The 27,473-nt window shown below is 45.5% G+C and overlaps 1 protein-coding gene across 1 annotated transcript; it reads right to left on the minus strand.

Annotated features, from left to right (window-relative positions):
• Window positions 1-18,416: 18,416 nt before the first annotated feature.
• Window positions 18,417-19,367, minus strand: LOC102565373 (taste receptor type 2 member 8). Its single transcript, XM_006268621.2, has one exon. The coding sequence runs from the start codon at window positions 19,365-19,367 to the stop codon at window positions 18,417-18,419; it is 951 nt and encodes a 316-aa protein (XP_006268683.1).
• Between the last annotated feature and the right edge of the window lie 8,106 nt (window positions 19,368-27,473).

Here is a 27,473-nt window from a genome sequence, read left to right on the forward strand (position 1 = left end):
AAGTGTGCTACCGGTAGTATGTTGATGAGGTTCGTGGTTTGGACACACCACTTTATTTTCAGGAACTTACATAAAGGACTACTTGCAGTAAAGAACTAACAGTCTTGCTACTGCCCTTGCAAGGGGCTGGGACCTAACCTTGTATGATGCAGAGTAAGTCCTCCTGAAAACAGATCTGGTACAAAAGCTTGATTCACCAGTCTAACCTAAATCAATTAAGGTTGAGTGCACATTGATCCAGATCTATCTTAGACTAGGTTCTGCCATTTTTAAGCCAGCTGATGTGTGCCAAACTTCAGTTCTGTAACGGGTATAGATTGATTTCCAATCACTCATACCAGTAAAAGTGTAATGTCTTTACCGGTCATAGTATCAAAGAAGTGTGGCATCCCAAGAGATGGTCAAGATGAAACAGCAGGAATTTCCTTGTGCCACAGCAGTAAGTTCCTGCTGCCTTACCCAGACTTTCTACAGGGATACCACATTTCCTGGACACTCTGTGGTTTCAAGAGAACTTACTCTATGTCACACAGTCAGCCATGACTCTGGAAAAATCTTTTTTTTCTACATTCTGCCTTTCAAAAATAAGGCACATGTCTTATTTGGGGAGATGGTGTATGTGATAAAATAGGGTATTAGAAGTCTGAAAAAAATGTCATTAGCCTTTTTCTTCCCATAACTACAATCTTTGCATAGCCTAACTATTTGAAAACTACTAGCAAACTTCAATGAAAATGCCAGATTCAGCATTGGAGCCCGTGACTTCTGAGGGAGAGGTCCATGCCATATCAATAATGGATATAGAGATTGAAAAGCTTTCTAGTTTAGCTGGTAGGAGACCGTATTTGAAGAGCTCTCCCTTTCTTTCTCCCCACTCCCTCTTCTTTTCCCCTTTTCTCCTCCTCTTTACCTGTGCACCTGATTTAGAAGCAAAGGTCCTCAATAAAGCAATAGATTCTGTCAGAAAGGGGCAGACAAAGGCTGCTGTTCATGTGACAGAAAATGTGAAGGCCTCTATTATAGAATCATAGAAAGTTAGGGTTGGGAGGGACCTTGGGAGGTCATTGAGTCCAATCCCCAGGATCACTATGTTAATTCCAGAGAAAGTCAAGACCCTTGCAACATCTTTCTTTGACTTACTTAAATGTAGAAAACTGGTTGGTGAGACTGGTTGCACAAGGTGACCTCCAGAGGTCTTGTCAAGCCCTACTTTTCTATGATTCTTCAAGGAAAAAAGTCAGGCATCTCAGCCAGAGATTTAAGACATTTGGCCATTTAAGTGAGAATTACCACCCCTCTTTTGCAGCTGGGAGTATTGAGATGCTGGTTGTTTGAAGTGGCTTGTTCATATTACAATGTTGAATAATTTAGAGGCCCCTTTGCTGGCACTTTGAGTAAAGGGGCCCAGGCTTGCAGGAGGCAGAGGTGAGATAAAAAGCATCCAACCATGCACCTTTCTGTAGTTAATTTTTAAAACAAAGAAGGCCTCACACAGGCTGGCATTTAACAGTGCTGTCAGAACGATGGAGAATTAGAGAGCTAGAATTAACTGTGCATTGCCAATGCACCCTGTGAAGGTGGAATTGCATCAGCCCTTGTAGAGAGTGCTATCTTTTGGTCCCAAAAGACTCATTAAGGACTATCTTTGAAACACTTCATTAATTTTGTTCACCTGGAACAATTATTTTCTTCTTTTGAGACATCACAAAAGTTTGCTGCTCCTCTTTGTTCGCTTAGCAACAAGTGTGACTTCATGCTTGGCACTACAGCTATGGATCATTCCTTCCCAAAATCAAAATTGTGGCTTCTGCACAAGAATATTATCCATATAAACCAAGTTCTCTCTGTTTAAGGGGATCTTTTTGGTCCTTTGAATACATTTAAGATCAACTGAGGGCATTTCTATACCATTTCTGTGGTGTTCACATACACGCCCTGTCCACCCTCATCTGTTCCATGTACATCAGTCCTGCAGATGGGGCAGTGAAGGGCCTTAGAAGGTGCCACGCTCAAGATATTGATCTTCAAGTGCTTGAACTTGATGGGACATGATGCTGTCAGAGTGGTTTCCCTGCCTCACCTTTGGGATTGGTCTTGTGCAGTGGAGAGACTAATGGAGAACTTGGCTTCCAGGAGCACTACAGCATTGGGATAGGTATGCCTTTAGACTCCTTTACATGCATTTTCAGGCTGACAAATGAGCATAAGCAGTACAATAGTCAGAGTGCCAAAGGCCTTAGCTAACCTACTTGGCGCACACCTTTTGAATCTGGATTGCTCTGGTTAGGAAAATGAGCAGAACCTGGAGAGGAGGGAGTCTGGTTACTTGATTTTCAGAGAAGAAAGAGTTTCAAGAAACAGCAAAGAGATCGGGGGGTGTGGGGGGAAGGGGAGGAGGAAAAAACATGTTTTTTTATTTTAAAGAACCTATTTAAAATGGAGGGCCTGTACACAAAAATGGTGAACACTGGATATGGACATATCTGTAGCAACAGGAATTAGAAATTTTGGCTCCAAGGCTATATTTGTTTGAGAAAGTTGTAGAGAAAAGCCTTCGCCTGAACTAGGAGAGAGGATAGAGCTACATACAAACATCCCGCGCATATCTTAAGGCACTGCTACAGATTACCCTTTGGCCATACTAAATCTGTGGAATGTTATGTGATGTTACAGTTGGAATATGTTCACTTTTTAAGGTTCAATACCGTCTTTGACCTGTATTGGCACATGGAGCCAGTAGGTGGAGAAACATGGGGGCTGTGGCTTCCTTCTGCAGGCCTTTTTGGTTCCCTTTGTATTGCAGAATAAATCCTTTAAATGTAGGTAAAGTATTTATATTTGAAGCGAAATAAAAGAAAAAAAGACTAGAGAATTCCTCATGTGTTAATGAACTGGGATCAGACTTGTGGCCGGGGGGGAGGGGGGAGAGATCAGGTCAGCAGGGGTCATGCTTGCTGGGGTGGGGAAACTGAGGCACAATAGGCCACCAACAGTGGGGAAAGGTGAAGGCTGCCTGGGACTGGGGACCTGAGCCGTGGGGGTGCTGGCTCCAGAAAGAAAAGGTGAGGTTTGGCTGGGATGGGGAAACTGAAGCATGGAGAGCTGGACATGGTGAGGAAAGGTAAGAGGTGACTGAGACAGGGACATTGAGGCATAGGGGGCCAGCCACACGAGGGAAAGGCAAGGACGGGCTGGGCCACCTGGGATAGGGAAACAGACACAGAGGACAGCCATGGGTGGGGGGGAAAGGCAGAGTCTGGGAAAATTGAGGCATAAGGGGCTGGCCACTGCAGGGAAAGGTGAGGGTTGTTTTGGGATGGAGAAACTGAGGCACAGGGAGCTGGCTGCATTTCCCCTGTGTCTGGGTCACCCTCCACTGGCCTGTGTTGTTGTCCTGGCCGAGAAGGCAGGCTGGGAAGGTGTTGGCAAGTGTCGAGTCCCCAAGCCGAGCCCAGCCCCCCGTCAGCCTTCCTTGGAGACAGCTGAACCTTTCACCCAAAGCTAGGCAAAAGCCAGGGGAAACTTCAATTAACTATGGTTACTCAAGATTAATTGAAATTTTCCCAGGTTGCCTGGTACTCTTTTCCCCAAGCATTGATAGCTTTCCCCTAGCCAGGTGGCTTGATGGAGGCTATGGTTTTCCTCCACAGTCCCCATTTTCCCATCCAGGGGTGAGGTGGAGGAGAGGGCTATGTGGCTAGTCCTGATCCCATGTAGTGACTACCTGGTTCAATAAACACATGCATACATGAATGAGAAGAACTAATAAAACCTTTTTTGTGTGGAGCACTAGGCAACCTCTGAATATCCTTAGTCTCTCCCTCTCTCTAAGGGCCTTGTTAGACATTAATTTTAGGTGACTCCTGGAGCTCTTAATCCCTGGATTGTCCACACATTAACACCTGAAACAAGTTTTAAGCACTCTTTAGGTAACTTAGTTATGCCGCTCCAGGGCAGGTTTCTCTCTAATCCGTGTTACCCAGTTCATGACCCATCAATGAGTGGCCACTCCATACAGATGAGCGACCCAAGTTACAGTCCTCCACCCTCCCAGGATGCAGTGTCCCCTCCACCAGCTTCCTGCTCTGTGTGGACAAACTTTCCGCTCCCTGAACTCTATTGCCCAGGGTGCAGTTCTGGCACCAAGCCAACTTCCCCTCTGTGTCCCCAGAGGTGTGATCTTCCCATCCCTAGGGGAACAATTGTGTGCAAGCAGCCTGAAGAGCACATGCCAGCTAGAGGCGATGGATGGGTCGAAAAGTGGGATCTAGGGGCTTGGGGGAACAAGGTAAGGGACTGAATTGGATCCCCATGAGCTGGGGCCTCCTTCATGAGACAGGGGCAGTAGCTCCCCCAAAAGTTTCTCCCCTCACCACTCCCAGCTCCCAGCCACCTCGAGGAACATAACCAACACCTCTCACACTCCAATCCCAAATCCCAATTTATTTAAACATGAGATCTTCTGTAATTTACTTCGTCTTTATTTTTTATTTTTTTTAATTCTTTTTATTTTATCCTTACTTTCACCACGCTTCCCCCACCCCCATTTCCTTTCCACCTCTCATTTCATTACTTACTTCCAACACATTAACTTTCTGCTCCTGCTTCATGTGTCCACCCTCACCCCATCTCTCAGACCCCTCACCTATAGCAGGGATAGAAACTTGTCTTGGCTCACAAGCCCTGTAGTGGCAACTCATAGCTGTAGCTCATAGTCAGGCCTCTGCTTGCCAGCCCTCTAGAGGCAAGTCACAGCTGTGCAGGTGGGGGACAGTCAGAAAAGGTTTTCAGCCTTAAGATGCAACTGCTTCAAACTTGAGCTAGTACTAACACGTTTGAGCAGCTGAAAGTGCAATGTGTTGCAAAGCCCTGAGAGAGCATGACCCTGGAGCCTGGTTTTTAAGCACACTTAGCAGGAAAGAGGAAGACCTGGGTTCTAGTTCCTGTTCTCAAGATCATTTCTTCCAATGACTGTTTAACATACAATGTATAAAATGACTAAAGCTTGGGACCCAATCCAAGGCCTCCTTCCACAGGGTGGGGGTCCGGATTACCAGGATATAGAACCATGCTCACCTCTGCCTTCTCAGAATAGCCTGTAGTCTGGTCATTATGGCAACTCTGGGGAGGTTTGATATGGGTCTTTCAAGAAAGCTGTGGACCAAGATTTCCTGAGAATGGCTGTGTGTGAGATGTCCCTTGAGCACCTTCACCGCCCCATTTCCATGTTTGATGCATTTGTGTGGGAGTAAGGAGGCAGAGCAGGTGCCTACTTCACATACTGGGTATCTACCTGCACTTAAGAACCAAAGCATGATTTGCTTTAGTAGGGAATTCAGGATGCTCTGGATTGTGATGGCAGCTAAGCATGGGCTTTCCAGATCTCAACTGCGGATGCAGGCTATTACATTATTTTAAATCCTATTTTCAGAGCGTAAATCATGTTTCTCTTCCTGCATTGTATGAACAAGTATGCCCTGCTGAGGTTGTAATTGCCACTAGATGGCAGCATGCCTTAAAGTTTAGCTGTGCAACATTAAGCGTATTCTTGCAAATCCAGATTTAACCCTTCACTTCTAGAGATTTTGTGAGTCTTGCACAATGCTTCATATTATCCCATTAAATACTTTGTCTGGTATTCCCTCCTCTTTTCTTTCACTGTGATATTACCAGTCTCCACCCTTCTCTGTCGGGCTCAGTGCCTGTAAAATACCATAGCAGAGACATTATTCTTACTGGATGCTAACAGCACTCAGCGTTACAGAGGCACAGGGTGTGTGTAAATATAATTTATACCCACTATGAGATCCCTCAACATTGCCAAAATATTGTAATAGCAAATAAGAACCTGGCCTATTTCCTGTAACAGAGTTCAAATTTAGGAATTCAGAATCCTTTGTATTCTATAACAATAAACACACTTCTGGATTTGGATGAATATAGTCCCTTGATACTACATATACACATAATTTCTTTATCATATCCCTGCACTCAGTCTGCTCCTTTCCAAAATGAAGAATCCTTGCCTTTTCAGCCTCTCCTGGCAGGGCAGCTGCTCCATACTCTTGATTATTTTTGTTGCCTTTCTCTGTACCTTTTCTAATCCCATGACATCCTATTTGAGACCAGAACTGCACACAGTATTCAAGGTGTGGATAGGTTCAAATTTCTTCTCTGTAGCAATTTAATCAGATGATTCTTTAGTGCAAAATACATTAAAAAGCCATCCCTGGAGCAGGAACCATAACCCAGGAAGTCCCTCAACCTCACAGGGGAGTACCAACCACAGCAGCCTAAAAAATCAGGCTCTTTGGTGGTGTCCCAAATGGCCTTGGCTCCACGTAGACATTTACATTGCACAGGTAATAGAATCACACCTTGTTGTAAATGCCAAAACTGCCACTTACATAGCTGGAAAACTGTTTTTCCGGACATATAAAGGGTAGTATAATTCTGCATCCTCTGTGGGCACTTCTACTTGTGCTATTAATGCACAGTAAGGTTACTATGCATTAAAAAAGGAGCAGTAAATTGCCCCTGAGAAAAGGGTCTATATATGTGCTGCCTTGGGAGAAAATTTGCTCCCAACTGGAACAGGTGATACCAGAAATGTTCTTCCTGCCCCACTCCCTCTCCTCCCCCCACCTCGCTCTGCACCATTGCAGCAGCCAGGGGGAGCTCCAGGCTCCGCTGGGTGCCAACCTGAGGCTGGCAAGGGGTAGGGGTAGGGTGATGGTCCCAATCCCCACATGGGGGGAAGAGCTGTCCTGACAGCCGGGACTGCTGCATCCCAGCCACATGGGAATGGGCCCAATCCCCACGTGGCAGGAGAGGCATCCCTGCAGGGATCCTGTCTGGCAGCCACATAGGGATTGGAAGGGTCTGAATCCCCACATGTCTGGGAGAAGCATCCCTGCCCTGCAGGGATGCTGCTTGGCAGCTATGTGGGGATCCCCATGTGACTGCCAAGCAGCCTTACCACCAGGCAGGGACACCTTTCCCAGTCACTTTGGGACTGGGACCCTTCCAAGCCCACGTGTTTGTCCCTGCCAGGTGGGGATACCTCTTCCCAACACATGGGGATCAGGTCCTGACCCCACTTGGCTTGGATGCAGCAGTCCCAGCTGCCAGAACAACTCTCTTGGCCATATGGGGATCAGGACAGTACCAAACCTCACATGGCAGGGAGACAGCTGCCCCTGCAGCCAGCACAGCTCCCATTACATGGGGCTTAGGCAGGCAGCAGTGGGCCCCCTGCTGCCTGGGCTGTCCAGGGAGCAAATTGCTACTCCCAGACAGCATCTACAGGTGTACACTGTGCAGTAGTCAATGTGCATTTACAGGTGTGCGACTGTGCAGTAGTCAATGTGCAGTTAATCCACTTCCTGAATTTTCAGGTAGTAGATAATTGTGCATTAACCTATTTTACTCTGCAGTAGTTTAGCACATGGTTAAATAGTAACACTTTACTGCGCAGTAAATCTACTGGGTCTAAGTCTACATGAGACTTACTGTGTAGTAGCCTAATAACACTGCATAGTAGCCTACTGGTCAAAAAACATGCTAATATGATACTGCACAGTGTTATTAGGCTACTGTGCAGTAAGCATAAAAATACCCCTGTGCGCCAGTGCTACTACACAGTAGCGCAAGTTACTGCACATTGAATTAGTACTTGGTTAGCCAAGTAACTAGTAGGTATGTACAAAGCAGGCCCTATTTGATTCGGATTTGGCCCAAATCAGGGACAGTGATTCAATTTGTTGATTCGGATCACTGATCACTGTCCCTGATTTTATTCAGCACAGAGCACTATAGAAACTATGTCCCCTGCCTAACCACAGTCAACAGTGCTGACACTGTTGCATGGCCCAGCAAGGTCTGTATTTCCACATGCTATGCTCTGCCAGGGAGCAGAGCCTGAGCAACATCTGACAGTGAAGGACAGGGGTGGGGAGGGGAAAGGGAAGAGGCAGAGACTGGGGAGTTGGAGGAAGATGCAGAGATTGTGGGGCATGGAGGGAGAGGGGCAGAGGTTGTGGGGGCAGGAAGGCTGCAGGGGGAGAAGTGATGGGGGCAGAGGGCAAGGTGGCCAGGGGTCACACATGTAGGACCCTGCCAGCCATATGGCCAACATAGACACCCCTGCCCCCACCACATGGGCTCCTCCCTCACCACTTGAGCAGTGTGGACACCCCCCACAACATGCACTGCCCCTACCCCAGAAATCAAGAGCAGAAAGCAGAAGGCGGAGGAGAAACGCAGAGACCCTGGCAGCAGCAGCTTGAATGGTGGGAAAAGTAGTGGTTTGGTGGAAGCTCTCAGGCAAGGTGTGAACCCTTCATAGGGCACACGCAGCGTGCAGACCATCAGTTGAAGATCCTTGGATAAGATCAAAGGCAAGCACAGACTGCAGTCCTGACACCAGGCTCCCTGCAAGTGAGTGTGCACATGTGGCTCAGTCACAGAAGCCAACTGGTGACATTCATTTATTTGATTTATATCAAAGGCTCAGTGTGGTTTATGTAAGGGAACAGAATAGCTAATAAACCAGAGAGGGACAAGAGAGCAAAACAACTTAAAAGGGACCTAGAATGGTGCATAGGGTGACCATACATCTTATTTTTTCCACACAGTTTTGTGTCAAACACCGGCTTGACACATCCTGCTGTTTTCAACAAATGAATGCTTTTGTCCTGTTTTTCAGCAGCACACCCAGGACTGGTGTTTAAAACAAGACTGTCTTGGCAAAAATGGGACTGTTTCAATTCCCACCTCAGCTCTCTACCATCCATAGCCCCTCTGCCAACTCCTGGGTATGCTCAGCAGACACTGGAGCTCAGAGACAGCTGGGTCTGCTGGGGGGGGCAGGGATGTCCTGCCTCAAGGTTCAGAAAATATGGTCATCCTAGAAATGAGGATCTCACTCTCATTCCTAATGTCATGGTTTTATGCACTGAGAAAGAATGCCATTTGGGTGAGATTTTTCATTGTCCTGATTGTAGAAGCCCAACCCGTGCTCACAAGAATGCAAATGGTAGTGAAATGCTATTTGTGTATTCTGTGTGAAAGTCTGGCTATTTTTGAACCTGACCTTTGTATCACCTTCCTGTTGCCTTCCTTCCCCCATCCCCTCAGCTCTCCCCCAGCTCTGGTTGTATAGACAGAAACAGGAATCAGGGAAGATGTTTGCAGGAAGCAATTGTGTGAATGCAGGTTTGCATGAGAGCCCTCAGGGGTCTGGGCTGGAGTCTAGGTTTCTGTCCTACCAGCAGGGTTTTGCAATAGCTTAAACAATCCTTGCTCCGAGACAGTACCTGATACAGAATCATTACTGAAGTCTGTGTCCATTTGTGTTTAAATAGTAACAATAGCTGACCAGTTAAACAAGAAGGTGACTATGGGCATGTCTACACGTGCTTCTACACACACCTAAATTTAATGAGCATTTGCCTAATGCGCATTGAGGCAATTTCAGCATGCGTCTACACATGCATGCACTAAGGCGCATTAACGCAGTATGAGGACCAATTTAGGACTAAAGTTAGTCCCAAGTCAGTTGACATACACAGTGTAATGTACCTTAGTGCATCTATACATGTGTTAAGGTACTTTAACTATTTATACATACATTTTATACCTGCTTTTGCAGGTATCAAATTTAGGTACGACTAGCCTAAAAATCACCATTTTTAGGTGCATTAAAGGTGTGCATATGTATATCGATGCCCTTATGGACCTTAAAAATGGCCAATACACCTTAAATCGGCACATATACATGCGCCCTATATGGCTATAGTTATAAACTGGAACTATATAGATACCAGAGGTCTAAACACACTTATAGAGTAGTGATCAGTTGGTTCAATAAACACAAGCATACATCAATGAGAAGAACTAACCAAAAACTTTAATAGTGAAACAGTAAGCAACCTCTGTTGAACCCTTTGTCTTTTTTCTCAATACTTAGCTCCCTGACTGAGGGACCAGGTCCCAATTCCCAATTCCCTCAGTTTCCTGTTAGGGAGCATCTCTAAATTATAACTTTTATGCCCACATCTTCCCTCTTCATAACAGTTACAAAAATATATTAATACAAAATTCCATTAAGACCCATTTACAAAGGGGAGGTGACTAGCATGTCACTCTGGAGTGAGTCTTTACCACTCACTTTCTTATTCCATCTTTTCTGCAGCTCTTTTTGCAATTTTCTCTTAGCTTTTCAGGAAGTTTCAATTTCTTTCCAGATCTACAAAGTATCAGATCCAATTTCTGATTTGTTTTTGGTGGGAAGCTTTTCTTCCAAATCTTGTTAGACTTGAGTCCTTACACTGGGATCCAACTGACTGGCATTTTTGGCAGCTGTGCTTCTGTACATAGAACAAAGTTCATTAGATACAGACTTCCTCTTTCTGCATGATAGCATTTGCATTTGTGTTTCCAGGTACATTTCTTCCCAGATGGACAAAGTTGCTTCTTGTGTGCTGTACCAGTTCATTTCTTCCTAAGAAGACTGTCTACATTTGGGCCATGATAACCAAGAGGACCATCAGGACCATGAATGTTGTCTTCTTATATTGGAAGCACACACTTAATTAGACTTTTTTCTCTCATAAGCTGTCAGATCTATTGTCATCTCTCTAGGTACCATAATAAATAGGAATACTCTGTTTTTATATTGGATACTAGTGATACATCTACCTTTCACTGGTATATTTTTTCCTGAATATCCAATCACTTTGATATTTGTTGGACTCAGTTTTTGTCTCAATGAGCACATCAACACGAGACGTTTACTGTGCAATAAACTAATTAACTGTGCAGTAAATGTCTTAGTGTGTACATGTACTCACCTATTAGGCTGGGATGAACTAATTTACTCCGTAGTAGGATAGAACTTGCATTTACAAGTACTATCCTGCTGTGGAGTAAAAAGCTCTGCAAGCAGTGGATGTGTAGGTGCTGCCTGGGCTGGCTGGGGCACAAGGGTGCTTTAGTGCAAGGGCTCCCTGCAGGCTAGCCCATACTGCGGTATCCTCATGCCCCAAACAGCCCCTCCATATCATGCTGAGCTGGGCGGAGCTGCCCCAGGCTGGCAGGGTGATCCCCCAGGCCTCTTGCCAGCTGGGGCTCCTCTAGTCCAGTTTTACATGCTGTGTTCTTCGGCACGTGTTCAAACAGTAATAAACTCTGAAGTTTATTGCTCCAGAGTTTATTGCTCCTGGGCTCACATTCAAATGGCATGCCTGGGAGCAATAAATTCTGGAGCAATAAACTCTGGGGTTTATTGCTTCTCATTAACTGCATGTGTAGATGCACCAACTTTCAGTTTGCTATATTCATGCTCTGGTAAAACATTAATGTGAGATTCAGCGTCCAATTTAAATGAAACCATTGTTCCTTCCATTTCCACTGGCAAAATCCAGTCCCTCTAATTTAATTTTGATTAATTCTACCATGGCTATATTAAATTCTCCTGGTACGCTCTCAACTGTGTTGAGGCTTTTCTTGTCTGGGATCTTCAGTACCTGGAAAAATGTTTTCTTTTGTTACAGGTGAAAAAGAGCTTTCCAAATGCAGCACCACATTTAGGGGAATGTTGCCTTCCATACTCAGTACGTATCTGCCTTTTGCTCTCTCTCTCTCTCCCTTAGCATTCTCCTTACTGATGGAAAATCCCATCCTGTGGATTGGTGTTGGTTTTAGCTATGTTGATCTATGGACAGAGGCAGAAAAGTTTCTTTGGGTAAATACAATATTTTTTATTAGACCCACTAAGAAAAAAACTAATAAAATTTCCATCCTGTGAGGTGGGTTTTTCAGGTCACATTATTTCATGGTTACTTCATGGATGATTCCTTTTGATCTAGGCCTTCACAGTGGCTATACACATGCTCAGGGGGGGAGGGTTGTGTTACCAGATTTGCCTGTCACTCTGGAGTGCACTCATTTATTAGGGGTATGTGTTTGGGGTCTCTGTAATTCTTTCAGTATGCTGCTTGTGTTACTTGTGTTTTTATATGGAGCTGTATCTGTCCCTTCTGCAAGTCCATGTCTAAAGATAGGTTGCAGATACAGGCGGACCTGGACAGGCACAAGAGTTGGGCAGACCGGAACCAGAAATTTAACACTTCCAAGTGTAAGGGGCTCCATATGGGGCAAACAACCCTCAACATACATGCAGACTTGGAGATGACAGCCTGACTTTCACCATGGCTGAAAGGGACCTAGGGGTAATGATTGACCATTGCATGAATATGAGCTGTCAGTGCAAAGCGGTGGTCAGCAGGGCAAACAACACGCTGGCATGCATCAACCGATGCATCTCATGTAAAACTAAGGAAGTGATACTCCCACTGTACTCAGCACTGGGGAGACCGCAGTTGGAGTACTGCGTCCAGGTCTGGGCACCGCACTTCAATAAGGACATGGAAAAACTTGAGAGGGTCCAGAAAAGAGCCACCCATATAATCAGGGACTTGCAAGGCAAGCCATACGAGGAAAGGCTGAGGGGCCTGGGCCCCTTTAGCCTAAAGAAGAGAAGGTTGAGAGGGAACTTGATAGTGACTTACCGCTATATCAGAGGAGTGCATCAGGAGCTCGGTGAACAACTGTTGACTAGGGCACCTCCAGGGAATACCAGGACCAGGGGCGACGCGTAGTGGGGGCATGTGGGTGCACATGCACCCCCTGAGCATCTGCAGGTGTGCCTGCGGTGGCTGTGGGTGGTCGCTGACCCTTGATTGCCACCACCACCCCCTCTCCCCCACTGCTGATAGCACCAGCAGTGTCTGCGGAAGCTCCCTACTTATTGCTGCCATGCTCCTGCCGCTGCCGTGCCCCGCCAGCTGCCGGGGCCATGAGTCGTTCATGACCAGGACCAATGGATACAAACTTCTGGAAGGCCACTTCAGACTTAATACCAGGAAAAACTCCTTCAGTCAAGGTAACAGTCACCGCGGTGGGTTCACCTAACCCCAGTTGCTTTCCTGCCTAGAGTGGGGGGGGGCTGGACCTGATGATCTGCAAGGTCCCTTCCAGCCCCTAACAATCTATGAAAGTCCTCACTCCCAATGGAGCTACCTTACAGGACTCAGTTTCAATGGGGCTGGGTTCCTCCAGCCACCAAATCAGTCAAATACATGCACGCACACAGAGATTAACATGACACGCCTGGCCCAGCTGGGTTGATCAGCATGTACAGGCTGACACCCTCATATGCCAGGAATCAGTTCATCAAGGCAACAATAAACTGCAGTCAGACACAAGCACTCAGGTGAACAGAATACGTCTGAATCCAGCTGGGTGTCCAGCTGACACCCTCATGGGTCATCTTTCAGTTCATTAGGGCGTGTCTGAGCCAAACTGGGTCAATCAGCCTATACAAGCTGATCCCCTTATGTGTCTCAAACTCAGCACATCCCAATCTTTTGCCCTAACTGTCCTAGTAGTGGTAGCCTCTTGATGAGCGGACGCCACAGTATTTTGGGGCTTTACAGAGTTCTTTGGCTTAGGTAAAAGAAGTGTTGCTGCAGAGCAAGTGGGGAAGGGGAAGTAGAGAAGGAAAAATATACCCAGTTTCTACCAGTTTGACAATAAAAGTTATTTATTGCTAAATATATGAAATTTATGATGGTACTAGTAGTAGTAGCAATGCAAGGAAAAACAAACACAAACAATTGCAATATTACCCTGCTTCAATTGAGTATTTAGGGACACCTAACTCAAGCTTAACTAAAAATTCAGCTTCAGAAAGCTATGCCTAGAGAGAGAGAGAGAGACAGAGAGGAAGAGAAAGTGAGAGCTGGGATCTCACTGTTCCAAGGCACTTGGGTGTTTTGTTGATAAGCAAAGTTCCCAGCACAATCATTGAAAGTTAAACAGGCGATGAAAGGAGACAAGCTGTTTATCCCATCTTCTCAAGAACAACAGCGGATGGTGTCAGAGAGATTTCTCCCTTTTGAAGCATGTTGTTTGCTACTTTACAGCTTTCTTATACCCTTGGTCCAGCCTCTTCAAAGCATTCTTTTAATTGTGTAGATCAAGGGAGTCCCAAGCCATAATTGACAAGGAAAATCCTGTTATTTAAACAGTTTCAATTTAAATGAATTACCTTTTTCAGTGACAAGTGGTTATCTGGTTTGGAATGTCACAAGAAACTGGTTAACAACCAGGAAAAACATAAGATTTTAAGGAGTAACTGGACACCTAGGAGCTGGCTTGAAATTATTATGAATATAGAAGATAAACTGGAAGGGATGCCACTTTATTTCTTCCCAGATGAAAAGAAACCCTTAACCATTGTTCAAATGTTGCCCATACCCGCTCTGACTCGGTCTCTTGCCTCAGCATTCCCTAACTCGGCAACCAAATTTTAGACAATTGAGTTTAAATAGGCCTCCCATACTGGGACTGGGGAATGTACAGCCTGAGATGCCTGTTAAACATTTCTTTTGCTTAGTTCTGGTTAGGTGAGATGTGGGGCAGGGAAGAAAAAGTCCTTTGTAAGTCCAGCAAGCTGGGTGCCAGGGCTCCCTCAAGAACATAGAGCTGACAGGTAACAGCAGTACTCCTTAAATTTAGACAGTATTACACTTAAATAGCATATTTGGGCATTTTGCAAAAATGTTAAAACAGCCAAGCTTCTTCCACCACAATATGCATAAGATAGATAATTTGACTTAGCCAGGTCTTTTTTCTCTGTCTATGGCTGCTAGCTACAACTCAAACCTCTGTCTGAATGCCCTCCAGTTCTCTGCTATATTGCCTGACAGTAGAAGGGCAGGTTGAGGTTGCAACACTTCCAGACCAACTTTCCTTGGACAATAACCGAAGGAAGAGCACTTACAGTGGCTGTTGTCCTTCTATGTGGCTGTGTTGCTTCACTTGTTCTCAAGGTCCAGCTTCTTTTTCAGTTTGGATCTCAGATTCTAACAAGTTCTTTCTTATCCTGCTCCTGATACCATGTAATGATTACCATGTTCAATGAACACAGGCATATATGATTGAGAAGACCTAATAAAAAGACATTGTGTGTGGAACAGTAGGCAATGTTCCACATTGTGTGTGGAACAGTAGGCAACCTTTGCAGACCCTTTGTCTCTCTCTCTCTCTTCTCTCTCTCTCTCTAACTAGCTAGCTCCCTGACTGAGGAAGATCTCTAAAGTATAACTTATTTCACTATATGTATAAGCCTCTGAAAAGTGGTCTCTGGAGCTAACTGCACTGTGTTGTTGTTGTTGTTGTTATTTAGATTTATATCCCACCCAACCCAGAAAGGCTCAGGATGGATTACAATAAAAGACAGGGAACCCACAAGATAAGAAACAACACTAGAATCCCCAAATAACACCCCCCCCCCCCGCACTTGAAAACTACATTCTACCTCACCCACTCCCACTCCTCTGCCTATCACGCACAAGAGCAAACCCTCCAGACTGTCCCAATCATGCTTTGTACCCTTCATTCACATCTAGGTGGTATACAAAAACCTCTCCTCACTCTCCCTTCCCCCACAATGCCCCTCTATTCCCACTCTCCCATCTCACATGATGGGGAGATCCACGATTTGCACATATACAAAGATAGGTGACCAGTAACAGAGGACATGTGAAATGTGACAAAAGGAAGGAGGAAAAAAGCCATGGTTCATATAAAGAAGGAGCAGAGAAGTGAGCACAGTGAGTCGGCACGCTGCTGCTGCTTGTGGCACTCTTCTGAAAAGATGGGGTAAAATCTGAGCCATGTTAATGAGAAAGGGGTGAGCAAGATCAGCAATGCCAGAGTTTGGGAGCTCATTTGGAAGAAAAATAGTTTGATATCAGTGGTGAGACCATTACTGCCCTGCTATATGTAGTCCCAAAGCCAGCTATCTTTATTCACTGATCCTGAAAGCAAACCAGGAAGGCACAAGAACTTTCAGCATACAAGTACATGCACCCTTTTTATGCCTCTAGAAAGAACAGTAAGTCCAAATTATACTCTTCACTGCACACTAAATCTGGATGTGCCTGGAAGTCCATAGCTGAGGATAGATTTCTGCTTTTGTTCCAGGGAATGCAATGAACAAACTAGATTAAGTCCATATTTCATCAGTTGAGGACATTCTCAGTCACTGTAATGAATGGAGAAATGACTGAAATGGGTATAAATATCTTCCCATTCACAAGAGGAAAGGAAAGGTACCTCTGTAAGTGACTAGCTACTCTTAGGGCACTTAAAAATGTGAAAAAAAAAACCCTGGTGCTTTAAGCTTGGCATGCCCCCCTATTGACCACAGTGCATGCCCAGAAGAGGCAGCGTGCTGTTTGAACCTGGCTTGCCCAACATCTGTATAGATCAGGTGTTTCAGCAGGGCTTTCTGGTGCTTTTACCTAATAGCTGATTGAGCCAGACTTAGATAAAAGTGCCAAACTGAAGCTCCTGATCTATACAGATGATGCGGAGCTGGGTTGAACTAACTGGTAAAGCACTGGCCTCTTCTGATAAAGAACTGTTTGTTTGTTTTTCCACATCTGTCAGCAGCCTTCGCCTATTAGATGTACTGGCAATTTCCCTTTTGTGTAGGAGCAGTGGAGTACTGGAACATGATTTCAGTTGTTCATCAAGCAGACATTCTCAGGGAGGATGTCATTGCTGAATTTTAGCTATACTACACAGTGAACCCATCACATTCTGTTCTGTTGTGATGATCTAAGTGGCCATTTTTTGTCATCTACAGGTCATATTTGGCACTTATGTACCCAGGAAAATTATAATTCTGGATATGTACCTGCACATTTGAGTGATTATGTGTATGTGCAGACTAGCAACAGGATGTATGTGGAAGACCTTCCCTCTCTTTTTCCCCAAAGAGCTGAGATGCTAGTACTGCATCTCAGTGGTCCTGGATTCTAGCCCCCAGCCCGTAAAAGCCTGTGAACATGAGTGTCTCTGGGTTCTCACTAGAGTGCCATAATCACCAAACAGCATTATTTATGGCCTTCTCCAAAGCTCTTTTTGACACTGACTCTTTGGTAGCCACAAGAGGGATGTTTGTGCATGGGCGACTAGTGTCTCCAGAGTCAGGGGGGGGCACCAGTGCCTGATCATCAACCGAGGAAGGGTCCGCCAGCAGCCAATCACAGCGCTGGCGGCAAAACCGGAAGTGCCACCAGCACATCTCTCAGTGCTGCCAGCGCCAATCTCAGGTGGGGCACCAGCCGGTGTTTCACTCTGGCCCTTGCCAGCTGGGGAGTGGGGGCGCCATCTCAGGGAGGGCAAGTGCAGCCCTCCTCCCCCCGCTGTGCCTCCCCTACACTTCATCTATGAGTTTGTGGGAGACAGTGGCCAAGGAACAAGAGTAGGTGACACCTGAGTTAACCTTGGCCAAAGTGATGTTCCCCAGGTTCCCTTTGGAGTTACAACGGTAAACATCATAAGTAGCTCAGACTGTTCGGGTGATGTGAGCTTGGAAGGGGTGCTTCCCTAGAAAAGAGGGAGCTGTGAGTTCCAACCCATGGCCTTTGTTCCCCTCCAGGGGAGAAACTTCCCACTGCAGTTGCCTCCATCCTATTTTTCTCTGATGACTATGTTAGTAGATCAGTTTAAAAAGGAATTCCCCATGGCATGTAAGTGCTGCAAATGCCCCATAGAGAAACACAAAATGGCAACTGAGGCCATCAGAAAAGACAAGAATATCACCGCTGGGCTTTATGGCCTCATTTCTGATACTTTTCTTCCAGCTTAGAAGCCCTGGGAGTTTTGCTGATGCTTATACATATGATTTGCTCCATAAGTATTTTCACTTTGAATGAAATCCAGTATGAAATTCTCCATTTATAAGGTAAAAAATGCAGGCATTCATTAGCCAGCCTAGGTTTTTATTTGGTAATGTACATAAAACAGTCCAGGATGATGATGATAAATGTTATTAATTAGCATTGACAAGTCTTCTTTGTATAAAGAAAAAAAAAAGTACTGTATACATGAATGATGAGTATTTTCCCCGTGTTAAAAGTGGATAGCAAGATGCAGTAAAAGCTCAATTGTTTTACTTAAGGTCAAACAGCAAAAAGAGAAGATCCGTGGCAAAGGCACAGCAGCCCGACTCTGTGCCCAGGGCACTGACAGTTCCCGCCATGCCAATTGCAGAGGTGTAATCAGCTGTTACTGTAAAAAGGAGCTGCTTTTGCAACCCCTGTCTCCTACAAAGGCAGCACCTGCAGCTTATTGCTCCCGTTGTTTTCCCCTTGGTTACGCTACTGATCTGTGGTGAGGGTTAGGGTTTTGCACAGAAGTGAAGAATACATTTAAAGCCAGAATGAATTCAACATATGGAAAATAAGAGGAAATGTATAGAAATGGGGAATCCACTTGTAAGACCAGTTCCCTTTCATACAGGAGGTGCAACACTTACTAGCAACTTGTGACAGAATTTAAGAAAGTCTCAGCTGGCACTTGATGTGGCGAAGAATCTGCACCAATGCTGTTTTCAGCCTGGGATTAAGAAGAATGAGAACAATGGAGTGCCCTGAAGGGTATGCAGCAACCACCACAGAAGTAACTGCAGGTGTCCAGGTGTTGTCAGTCAGACAAGTAGGCATTGTTTGCAATGTCTCTCCTACAAAACTGAAAGTATAAAGGATGAGGAAAGAGATCAGAGATTTAATCGCACTTACATGAGCCCGTGTCCTGGAGTCCTGAAGGTCAGGTGCATAATCCTGCATGCACCTGCTGTGTCTCCACAAAGAGACCATCAGTAGCATGGATGATGCCAAGAATATGAGGAAAGGAAAGAAAGCCATTACGGTGTAAAGAAAGCTGAAGTAAAGATATATGACGTTTGAGTTAACCTTGGCTGATGTGGTGTTTCCCAGAAGGCTCCCCTTGGAGTTACAAAGGTAAACATCATGATTAGCCCAGACTGTTGGTATGGATGTGAATAAGGCAAGCAGTAGCGACCCCAGGAGAAGCTGTGGAACCATCCCAGAGATTCTCTGCTTCGCTCGAAGGAAGAGAGGGTGAGTGAAAGTGGCGATCTTTGCACAGTAGAAAACACTGAGACAGCTGGCAAGCCAAGCACTGGTCATGTTGGCAAACATCCGTATGACTCGCAATGTGATACGCACATTGTCCAGTTTATGCGTGTCCAGAGTGAAGAAAGAATAGGAGCGAAACACTATTGCTGTCCCTTGCAAAAGAAGTCTAGAGATGCCCAAAGATGTCAAGATTGTGTTACAGGAGGACAGCTTCCTGCTTTTGATCCAGTCAGTCCAGTTAATGGCCACAATAAATCCATTTCCCAGTAATCCTACACTGATCTCAATCAACACAATGGTTATAGCAATGATGGAAACAGAACTGAACATATTTCTTCTCACAGTCATCACAGGCTGCTCTGATTCTGCAGTAACAGATGACACTTTTCAAAGAGAGAGTCTTACTGCATCAATGATCTACTTGCAAATGGGTAGTTAGATATATCACACAGACATTCCTCCCACTTTCAATCTTGTGTCAGCAAGACAAGAGAAAATGAGAAAGATGCATTTTCAGGTGTTCTGGGGTGTTTTTTTTTTCCTTGAGGTCTTCCTAGGGATGCAAATCCCAGGAGAATTTCATTATTCAGTCTATACCCATTTAGGCATGCAATTTATTTGCCTATTCACTTCCACAGTGCTCCACGCTAACAACAAGCTAGGTTATACCAGTTCTTTTCATCTTTTGTATTTTATTTTATGATCATAGTTAGAGAAAAAAAAGATCACTAGGGAGAGGAACCTACAAATAGTTAGCTATGCATGGCATATTGTGGGAGAAGGATTATGATTGGGAGGATTAATGGAGGATGAAGAAGGTGAAGAAAAAATAGGGGGTGAGACAGCTGATCCCATTTTCAATTGTTGCAATTAGAGAGAAAAAATATGTTTCATATTAAATAAACTGTCAAAAGATGGGAGAAAAATCCTAGACTCCACAAAACATATTGTTTATTTAAAGGCAGCAGCCAGCCAGGATCCAATCACTGCTGCAAAACACAACTAGACACTCCAAAAACAACAACATAAGCATCAAAACAGAAACCCAGCAGGGTCCAAAGAGCAATATCACCTACTGCTGTGAGGGTTTGGCTGGGACATAGGTGGCTGGGCCTGTGGATAGGTCTCTAGGAGCAACTAGCAGGTGCGCAGGTTCCCAGAGTGTTAGGCCAGGGTCTAGGTCAGTGGGTTAAAGACAAAGGGACCAAGTTCCAGGAAAAACAAGAGGCGAAATCCAAGAGGTATAATCTAAGAAGTGAGTTGAGATAAGAAACCAGGGGTCAGAGAACTGGTGCCTAGTTCCAGGGGAGATACAAGGTCAGAATCAGGAAAAGCCAAAGTCATGTCAGGAGCCAGGTGAATCAGAAGGAGCAGTGAATGTGAGGCTTGTTGGAACAAACTGAGGTTGTATCAGCCTGCAGCTGCATGTGCATTTAAAAGGGGTGAATGGTACTTTCAGCAGCCAGGCTCCAACCAGCAGCCAGGCAGCCGTAACTAGTAGCCCTTTCTCAGAGTCATAGCAGTCGTTATCTTGTAGAGGGTCCATTGCATCGTCTAGGGCATGGCTCCTGCCACTACACACACCCTGGGAGGGAATGGCAGGTGTGTGCTCCTGGATCTGCATGCAGGGTGGGGCCAGGATGCTGCTATGGGCTGGGGTGGCACCAAGCTCTTCCCAGCAGGAAGATTGGGCTGGGGCTGCACTTGGGGCAGGCGGCAGTAGTGCTTGAGGCAGGGGGCTGTTGGGGAGGGGCAATGGCAAATTTTGGGGTGGCTGCAGCCCCCCTGTAATCTCCCTCCTAGTACTGCCGCTGCCTACCCTGAGCACAGCCTGGTCCAGCCCCCCACTGGGAAGAGCTTGGCACTACCACAGGTTCAGCCTGCAGTGGCAGCCCACCCTTGTCCCATGCTTAGATCCGGGGCACACGCCCCCCATGCCCTCCTGGGGTGAGTGCAGCAACAGGAGCTTCCCCACCACATGCACCCCAGACAAGCCACTTGTGGCTCTGTTCCATGTCCCGCCCTGCCCCTGCCCTTGCCCCAGCCCCAGCCCCATTTCCTCCCTCACTTTGGGGGCCTTGATCTGTCCCGTCCCCCACCTCCCCACCCCAGGATGCTTCCTTTCCTCCTCACCTCTTCCCTCACAGCAGACTTACCAGCCAGATGCCACTCTTCATGCTGCCCAGCTGCATATTGGAATTGGATTGGTATTGGCTGATATGGCTCTCTTTAAAATTGCTCATCGGTATTGGCCTAAAAAGTCTGTATTGATGCATCCCTATTGCATACCACTGGCTTCTATTGACTAGTCTCTAAGATACCAGGAGAAGCAGTTCCCCTCACATCACAAATTAAGTACTCCTCATGGTTTCCCAATGGTTTTTTTCTTCAGGCCTGCTTCATACTCCCCTCCTTGCCTCCTGAAAAGAGCTGGGCACAAGCAAAATTACATAGACGTGTCTCTATTATGAGGAACTGTAAGTTAAGAGGATTGCTCCAGGTTGTAACCTACCAGACATAGCAGGTAGAACTACTTACTCTATAGGAAACATGGCAAGCCAAGATGCAGAAACTTTGATAGATTACATCACTTTGCAAGAGTTTGCAAATGTCAGTGGAATGTGCATAGACTAGACAATAGGACAATGGTCATACTCCACCCCTAAGGCTTATAGGCCCCACTCATTGGACAGCTAGGCAACTCTAGTGACTAATCCTATTCTGCCCTGAAAGATGCCTAGCTTTCTTATTCTGGCAATGGATATCAGGCAATATTGTGGTCCTCCAAGAGGACAGATCTTATTCTGCCCAGGGGAGTTCAGAAACCTTTCCCATCCTCCACCTACTCACGTCACTCATAGAATCATAGAAAATTAGGGTTGGAAGGGAGCTCAGGAGGTTATCTAGTCCAACCTACTGCACAAAGCAGGAACATCCACAACTGTATCATCTGATCCATGGCTTTGTCTACCCAGGTCTTAAAAACTTCTAAGGATGGAGATTCCACAAACTCTCTGGGTAGCCTGTTCCATTGTTTTACTACCCTACTAGTTAGAAAGTCTTTCCTAATATCTAACCTAAACTTGCCTCATGGGAGACCATTGCTTCTTCATCTGGTACCACAGACTCTGTCTGCATGCTGGGGAGAGATTATGCCTCCCACAGATGCTCCTGAAGCTAAAACAATCTAGCACTGAAATAAGGGGTGGATCCAGGATTTGGCAAAGAGGGGTGCAGAATTCCCACCCCTACTTCAGGGGTGGCTGTACACCTGCTCCCAGCTCCCACCCCCTCCTGGAGGACTTTTTAAAATACCCAAAGCATGTAAGAACCTCAATCATCCCTTCCATGCTTAAAGGCACATCTCCTCCCTTCCTCTCCCCTCTCTCCCCCGACACACGTTACCTCCTGCTGCTACTGCTTTCCCTATTGTTCTGGAGGCATGGAAGTTTCAAAGCCATTCTTACCCATTCCTCCAGTTGGGCTATGTGGGAAACAGTAACAGCTGTAGCAGTGAGATGGGTGCGGAGAGGTTTCCAACCTGCTCCCTCAGGGAGCAACCACAAGAAGGAAGAACCCCCTGCCTATTGCCTCTCCTGCTTCCACCGTTCCCAGCTAAACCCACTCCAGGAGTGGCTTTGAAGCTTCCCCCTGCCCAAGATTGCAGGGAAAGCAGCAGCAGGAGCAGAAGGGTAGGGAAGGAGATATGCCTCTGACCGTGAAGGGGAAGGATTGGGATTCTTGCATGCTTTGGAGACTTTAAAAAAGTCCTCATAGTCTCCCTAGCTGGATCCAATCTGAAAGGGGGGGGGTGTGCCACTGCACCCCCTTTGGATCCATCCTTTACTGAAATAGCACCTTCTGATGCCAAGTATTTTATGTAAGAGCATCAGAGAACAGCAGGTAAGACTGTTATGAAACCACGTCCCCGATCCTTCCCCAAGGCTTGAGCTACAAGAACATTTTCCCCTTGAAGAGTTTAGGTCATTGATACTCAACCTGTTCACTCACAGAATCCTTCAGAAAATGCTAGCCATTAGCTTTCACTCATTGTTTGACTGTGGAAAAATAACTGAATGATTCTTCCGTTGCAAAGAATCGAGAAAGACTACAAGCCAGAATGTTTTTTGACACTACTGATTTATCTTGTGACTCGTGTAGATGTTTGCACACCTAACCATACTATGGTGTCCTGGTTGAGAATCACTAGATTCGGTCTTTGATATGACCATGGTGAATTCCCTTTTACAGTATTACAACAGACTGGGTAAAAAGATCAATTTAGCAAGAAGTTTTTTTAAGTGGATGCAGATGTTTCCATTTAATTTGAAATTGGTAGATGAACAAAAGAAGTTTAAATGGAAAATGATCTTTTTTTTTTTGTTTTCCAGTCATTCTTCCTTTTTTCTTCATTTGCTATTGGAAAGGGAGAGAAATCTGCCCATTAAAATATGAAAACTGAAAGCATTTTATTTCTTGATTTGAACCATATCAAAATAATGTGCTTCTATGCTTTTTTGAGAAGAAGGGGAGGGGTTGCTTACTTTTTTTACTGAAAGAAAATTTCATTTTATTCAGGTGAAAAGGAAAACCTTTGTTCCAGATAAGGAAGTCTGAAAAGTTATAAAATTATTTTCTGAATAAATCTTACATTGCTTGAAGAGCTATTTCCTTGAAAATATTTATTGATGGAAAAAAAGTTTTAACCATCTCTAATTATGAAATTTTGGTCATCCCCATAGCTATAATCCATGAGCAAAAATGTATAAAACACTTCATCAGTGCCTGTTCCTAACTGCTAAGATGCTCCTTCCACAAAGCAGTGATGTATTTACTAAGCACAATTGATATTTGCCTTTCAAGTGTCCCTTGTTAGATTTATGCAAATTATAGTGAGATAAGCTTTTTCTGTGCAGAAATTCTCTCCTCCTGTTAACCTGGTAAAAATTATGCTCCATAAAGAATAAATACATATAAAAGATGAAGGACAGAGGCACGAATACAACAGAAGAACACATTTTCATGAAACAACCACTCCCTCTCTGACCTCACCAGGGAGGGAAATTTACAAAACACCTTCAAAAGACAAACCAGGGAACAAAAATCAATAATTTTACTGGATACCAGAAACCATGGATTAAACACAGACATTGACTCTTTATCTCATTACAATCTACCTGCTAGTTTCTCTGTACTTCAGGGCTAGGAACAGAAATTATGCATAAACCTCTATAAGTAATTGGAAACCGGTTCAAACATGTAACAACATAAGTTCAGTGCACATAAATCTGTTTCAAAATGTCCAAAACCAGTTTAAGACAAAGCTGGATGGATGTTGTATCAGACTTAACCGATTTAGGTTAAATTAGTTAATTGAACTCCTGTCCCAGATCCCCTCCAGATTCAAGTTAACTCACAGTCCCCCAGCCTCCCAGGATGTTTTGCACTTCCCACAAGCCCCACTCGCAGGGTGGGCAGGCTAGTCTTAGCCCAAGCAGTCTGCTCCAGCCAAGCAGGGAGGCATGCTCTAGCGCCCTCCAGCTTCTGGCCTGGCCCACTGCAGGCATGTGGCTGCACTTCTAGAATCAAAAATGGATGTCTGTTCACTTAGTTATCAGTTCAGTTTATGCAGCTTAGACTAACCTGCAAAGATTGAATCAATTCGGTTTCAGACTTTTTTGACTGTCTGTACTTAGCCCAGGAGCCACTTTCCTCTTGAATAATCTTGCTCTCCATTTTCCAGGTTATCCTTCCTACTGCATTTCTCTTGCCTTTCCTTATACTGATAATGTCCCTGCTCTTTTTCAGTCCTGCTTCATTCCTTTTAGCAGACTTTTTTTTTTTATTTACATATGAAGTTTTGCACACTCTATTGTTTTATTGGTTACTCAGCTCAGGCTATGCCTGGTTCTTTTTCAGGCCTGAGGAAGAGTGCTCCGTGCCCAAAAACTTGTCTAAAATCTCTCCAAACCATGCTGTTCGTCCAGTAAAAAAGATTGCCCCCAAAAATATCCCTGCTTCTCTCATATCCCTTGTTACGTTCTCTTCTATAGAGGTTTCCAATTAAGCCTCTCCATTTTGAATGCACAAAACAGACTGGATTGTATTACTGCAGAGAAGTTCCATGGGGTTACAGTAAAACATAAATTGAATATAAGCCAACAGCGTGCTCTTGCTACAGAAAGTCAACACTGTCAAGTACTATTAATACTGGGCTGTATTAACAGTACTTGCAGCTCACGGGAAGTGACTCCCCTGCTCTATTCAGTACTGATGAGATCTCACCTGGAGTGTCCCGTTTTGGGCCTCACCCTTAAAGAAGGATATGGACAGCTTGGAAAGATTCCAGCACAATGCAGCAAAAATTATTAGGGGCCTGGGAGGCAAGACTTATGAGGAAAGATTGAAAGAATTAGGTTTATTTAGTCTGGAGAAGAAAAGACTGACTTTTTGATGATAGTGATCAAATACCTGAAAAGTGATTACAGAGGGGGTGGAGATGGGTTTTTCTCTATGCCTGTAGAGGGCAGGACTAGGAACAACCAACTCAAGCTGCAGCATGGGAAATTTAAGTGGGAGATTAGGAGGAACTTTCAGACTATGAGGGTGGTCAAGCATTAAAACAAGCTAGGGAAACGGTGGAGTATTCATCCTTGGAAGTTTTCAAGAGCAGGTTGGATAGACACTTGACTGGGATTCATAGATTCATAGATTCACAGGTGTTAAGGTCGGAAGGGACCTCAATAGATCATTGAGTCCGACCCCCTGCATAGGCAGGAAAGAGTGCTGGGTCTAGATGACCCCAGCTAGATGCATATCCAACCTCCTCTTGAAGACCCCCACGGTAGGAGAGAGCACCACCTCCCTTGGGAGCCCGTTCCAGACCTTGGCCACTCTAACTGTAAAGAAGTTCTTCCTAATGTCCAGTCTAAATCTGCTCTCTGCTAGCTTGTGGCCATTATTTCTTGTAACCCCCGGGGGAGCCTTGGTGAATAAAACCTCACCAATTCCCTTCTGTGCCCCTGTGATGAACTTATAGGCAGCCACAAAGTCGCCTCTCAGCCTTCTCTTGCGGAGACTGAAGAGGTCCAGGTGCTCTAGTCTCTCCTCATAGGGCTTGGTCTGAAAGCCCTTAACCATACGAGTGGCCCTTCTCTGGACCCTCTTCAGGTTATCTGCATCCCTCTTGAAGTGCGGTGCCCAGAATTGCACGCAGTACTCCAACTGCGGTCTGACCAGAGCCCGATAGAGGGGAAGTATCACCTCTTTGGATCTATTCATCATGCATCTGCTGATGCATGATAAAGTGCCGTTAGCTTTTCTGATGGCTTCATCACACTGCCGACTCATGTTCATCTTGGAGTCTACTAGGACTCCAGAATCCCTTTCCACTTCCGTGCCACCCAGCTGGTCATTTCCTAGGCAGTAGGTATGCTGGACATTTTTTCTCCCTAGGTGCAGCACTTTGCATTTCTCCTTGTTGAATTGCATTCTGTTGTTTTCTGCCCACTTGTCCAACTTATCCAGGTCTGCTTGCAGCTGTTCCCTGCCCTCCGACATGTCCACTTCTCCCAATAGCTTTGTGTCATCCGCAAACTTGGACAGAGTACACTTCACTCCCTCGTCCAAGTCGCTGATGAAGACATTAAAGAGTATCGGTCCAAGGACCGAGCCCTGCGGGACCCCACTGCCCACACCCTTCCAGGTTGAAACCGACCCATCCACCACGACTCTCTGGGTGCGACCCTCTAGCCAATTCGCCACCCGCCGGACTGTATAGTCATCCAAGTCACAGCCTCTTAACTTGTTCACCAGTATGGGGTGGGATACCATATCGAAGGCTTTCCTGAAGTCTAAGTATACGACATCCACCCCTCCTCCTGTGTCCAGGCGTTTCGTAACCTGGTCATAAAAAGAGACTAGATTAGTCAGGCATGATCTGCCTGCTACGAACCCGTGCTGGTTTCCCCTCAGCATAATTTTTCCTGCCGGGCTCTCGCAAATGTGAGCCTTGATAATTTTTTCAAAGACTTTGCCAAGGATGGAGGTGAGACTGACTGGCCTATAGTTGTCCTCCTTCCTCCCCTTCTTGAAAATGGGGACAACATTGGCCCTTTTCCAGTCCTCCGGGACTTGGCCTGTGCTCCACGACCATTCAAATATTCCCGCCAGTGGCTGTGCAATGACGTCGGCCAGTGCCTTCAGTACCCTCGGATGGAGCTCATCCGGGCCTGCCGACTTAAAGGCATCCAGTTCTTCCAAGTGACTCTGCACCATCTCAGGTTCTACGCATGGAAGTCTGGTGCCTTGCTGCTGCCTCTCTACAATCCTAGTGCGAGCCTTGTCCTGCTCCTCACTTAGGAACACTGAGGCAAAGAACTCATTGAGGAGTTCAGCCTTGTCCCCCCTGTCCGTCACCAATTGCTTCTGTCCATTTAGTAGGGGTCCTATTCC

This window comes from Alligator mississippiensis, chromosome 4 (genome assembly GCF_030867095.1).
Source record: "Alligator mississippiensis isolate rAllMis1 chromosome 4, rAllMis1, whole genome shotgun sequence".
Classification (NCBI taxonomy): domain Eukaryota; kingdom Metazoa; phylum Chordata; order Crocodylia; family Alligatoridae; genus Alligator; species Alligator mississippiensis.

What these genes read in the sequence shown, in the direction of transcription:
- LOC102565373 (XM_006268621.2), bottom strand. Translation starts at nt 19,367, where the DNA reads ATGACTGTGAGAAGAAATATGTTCAGTTCTGTTTCCATCATTGCTATA.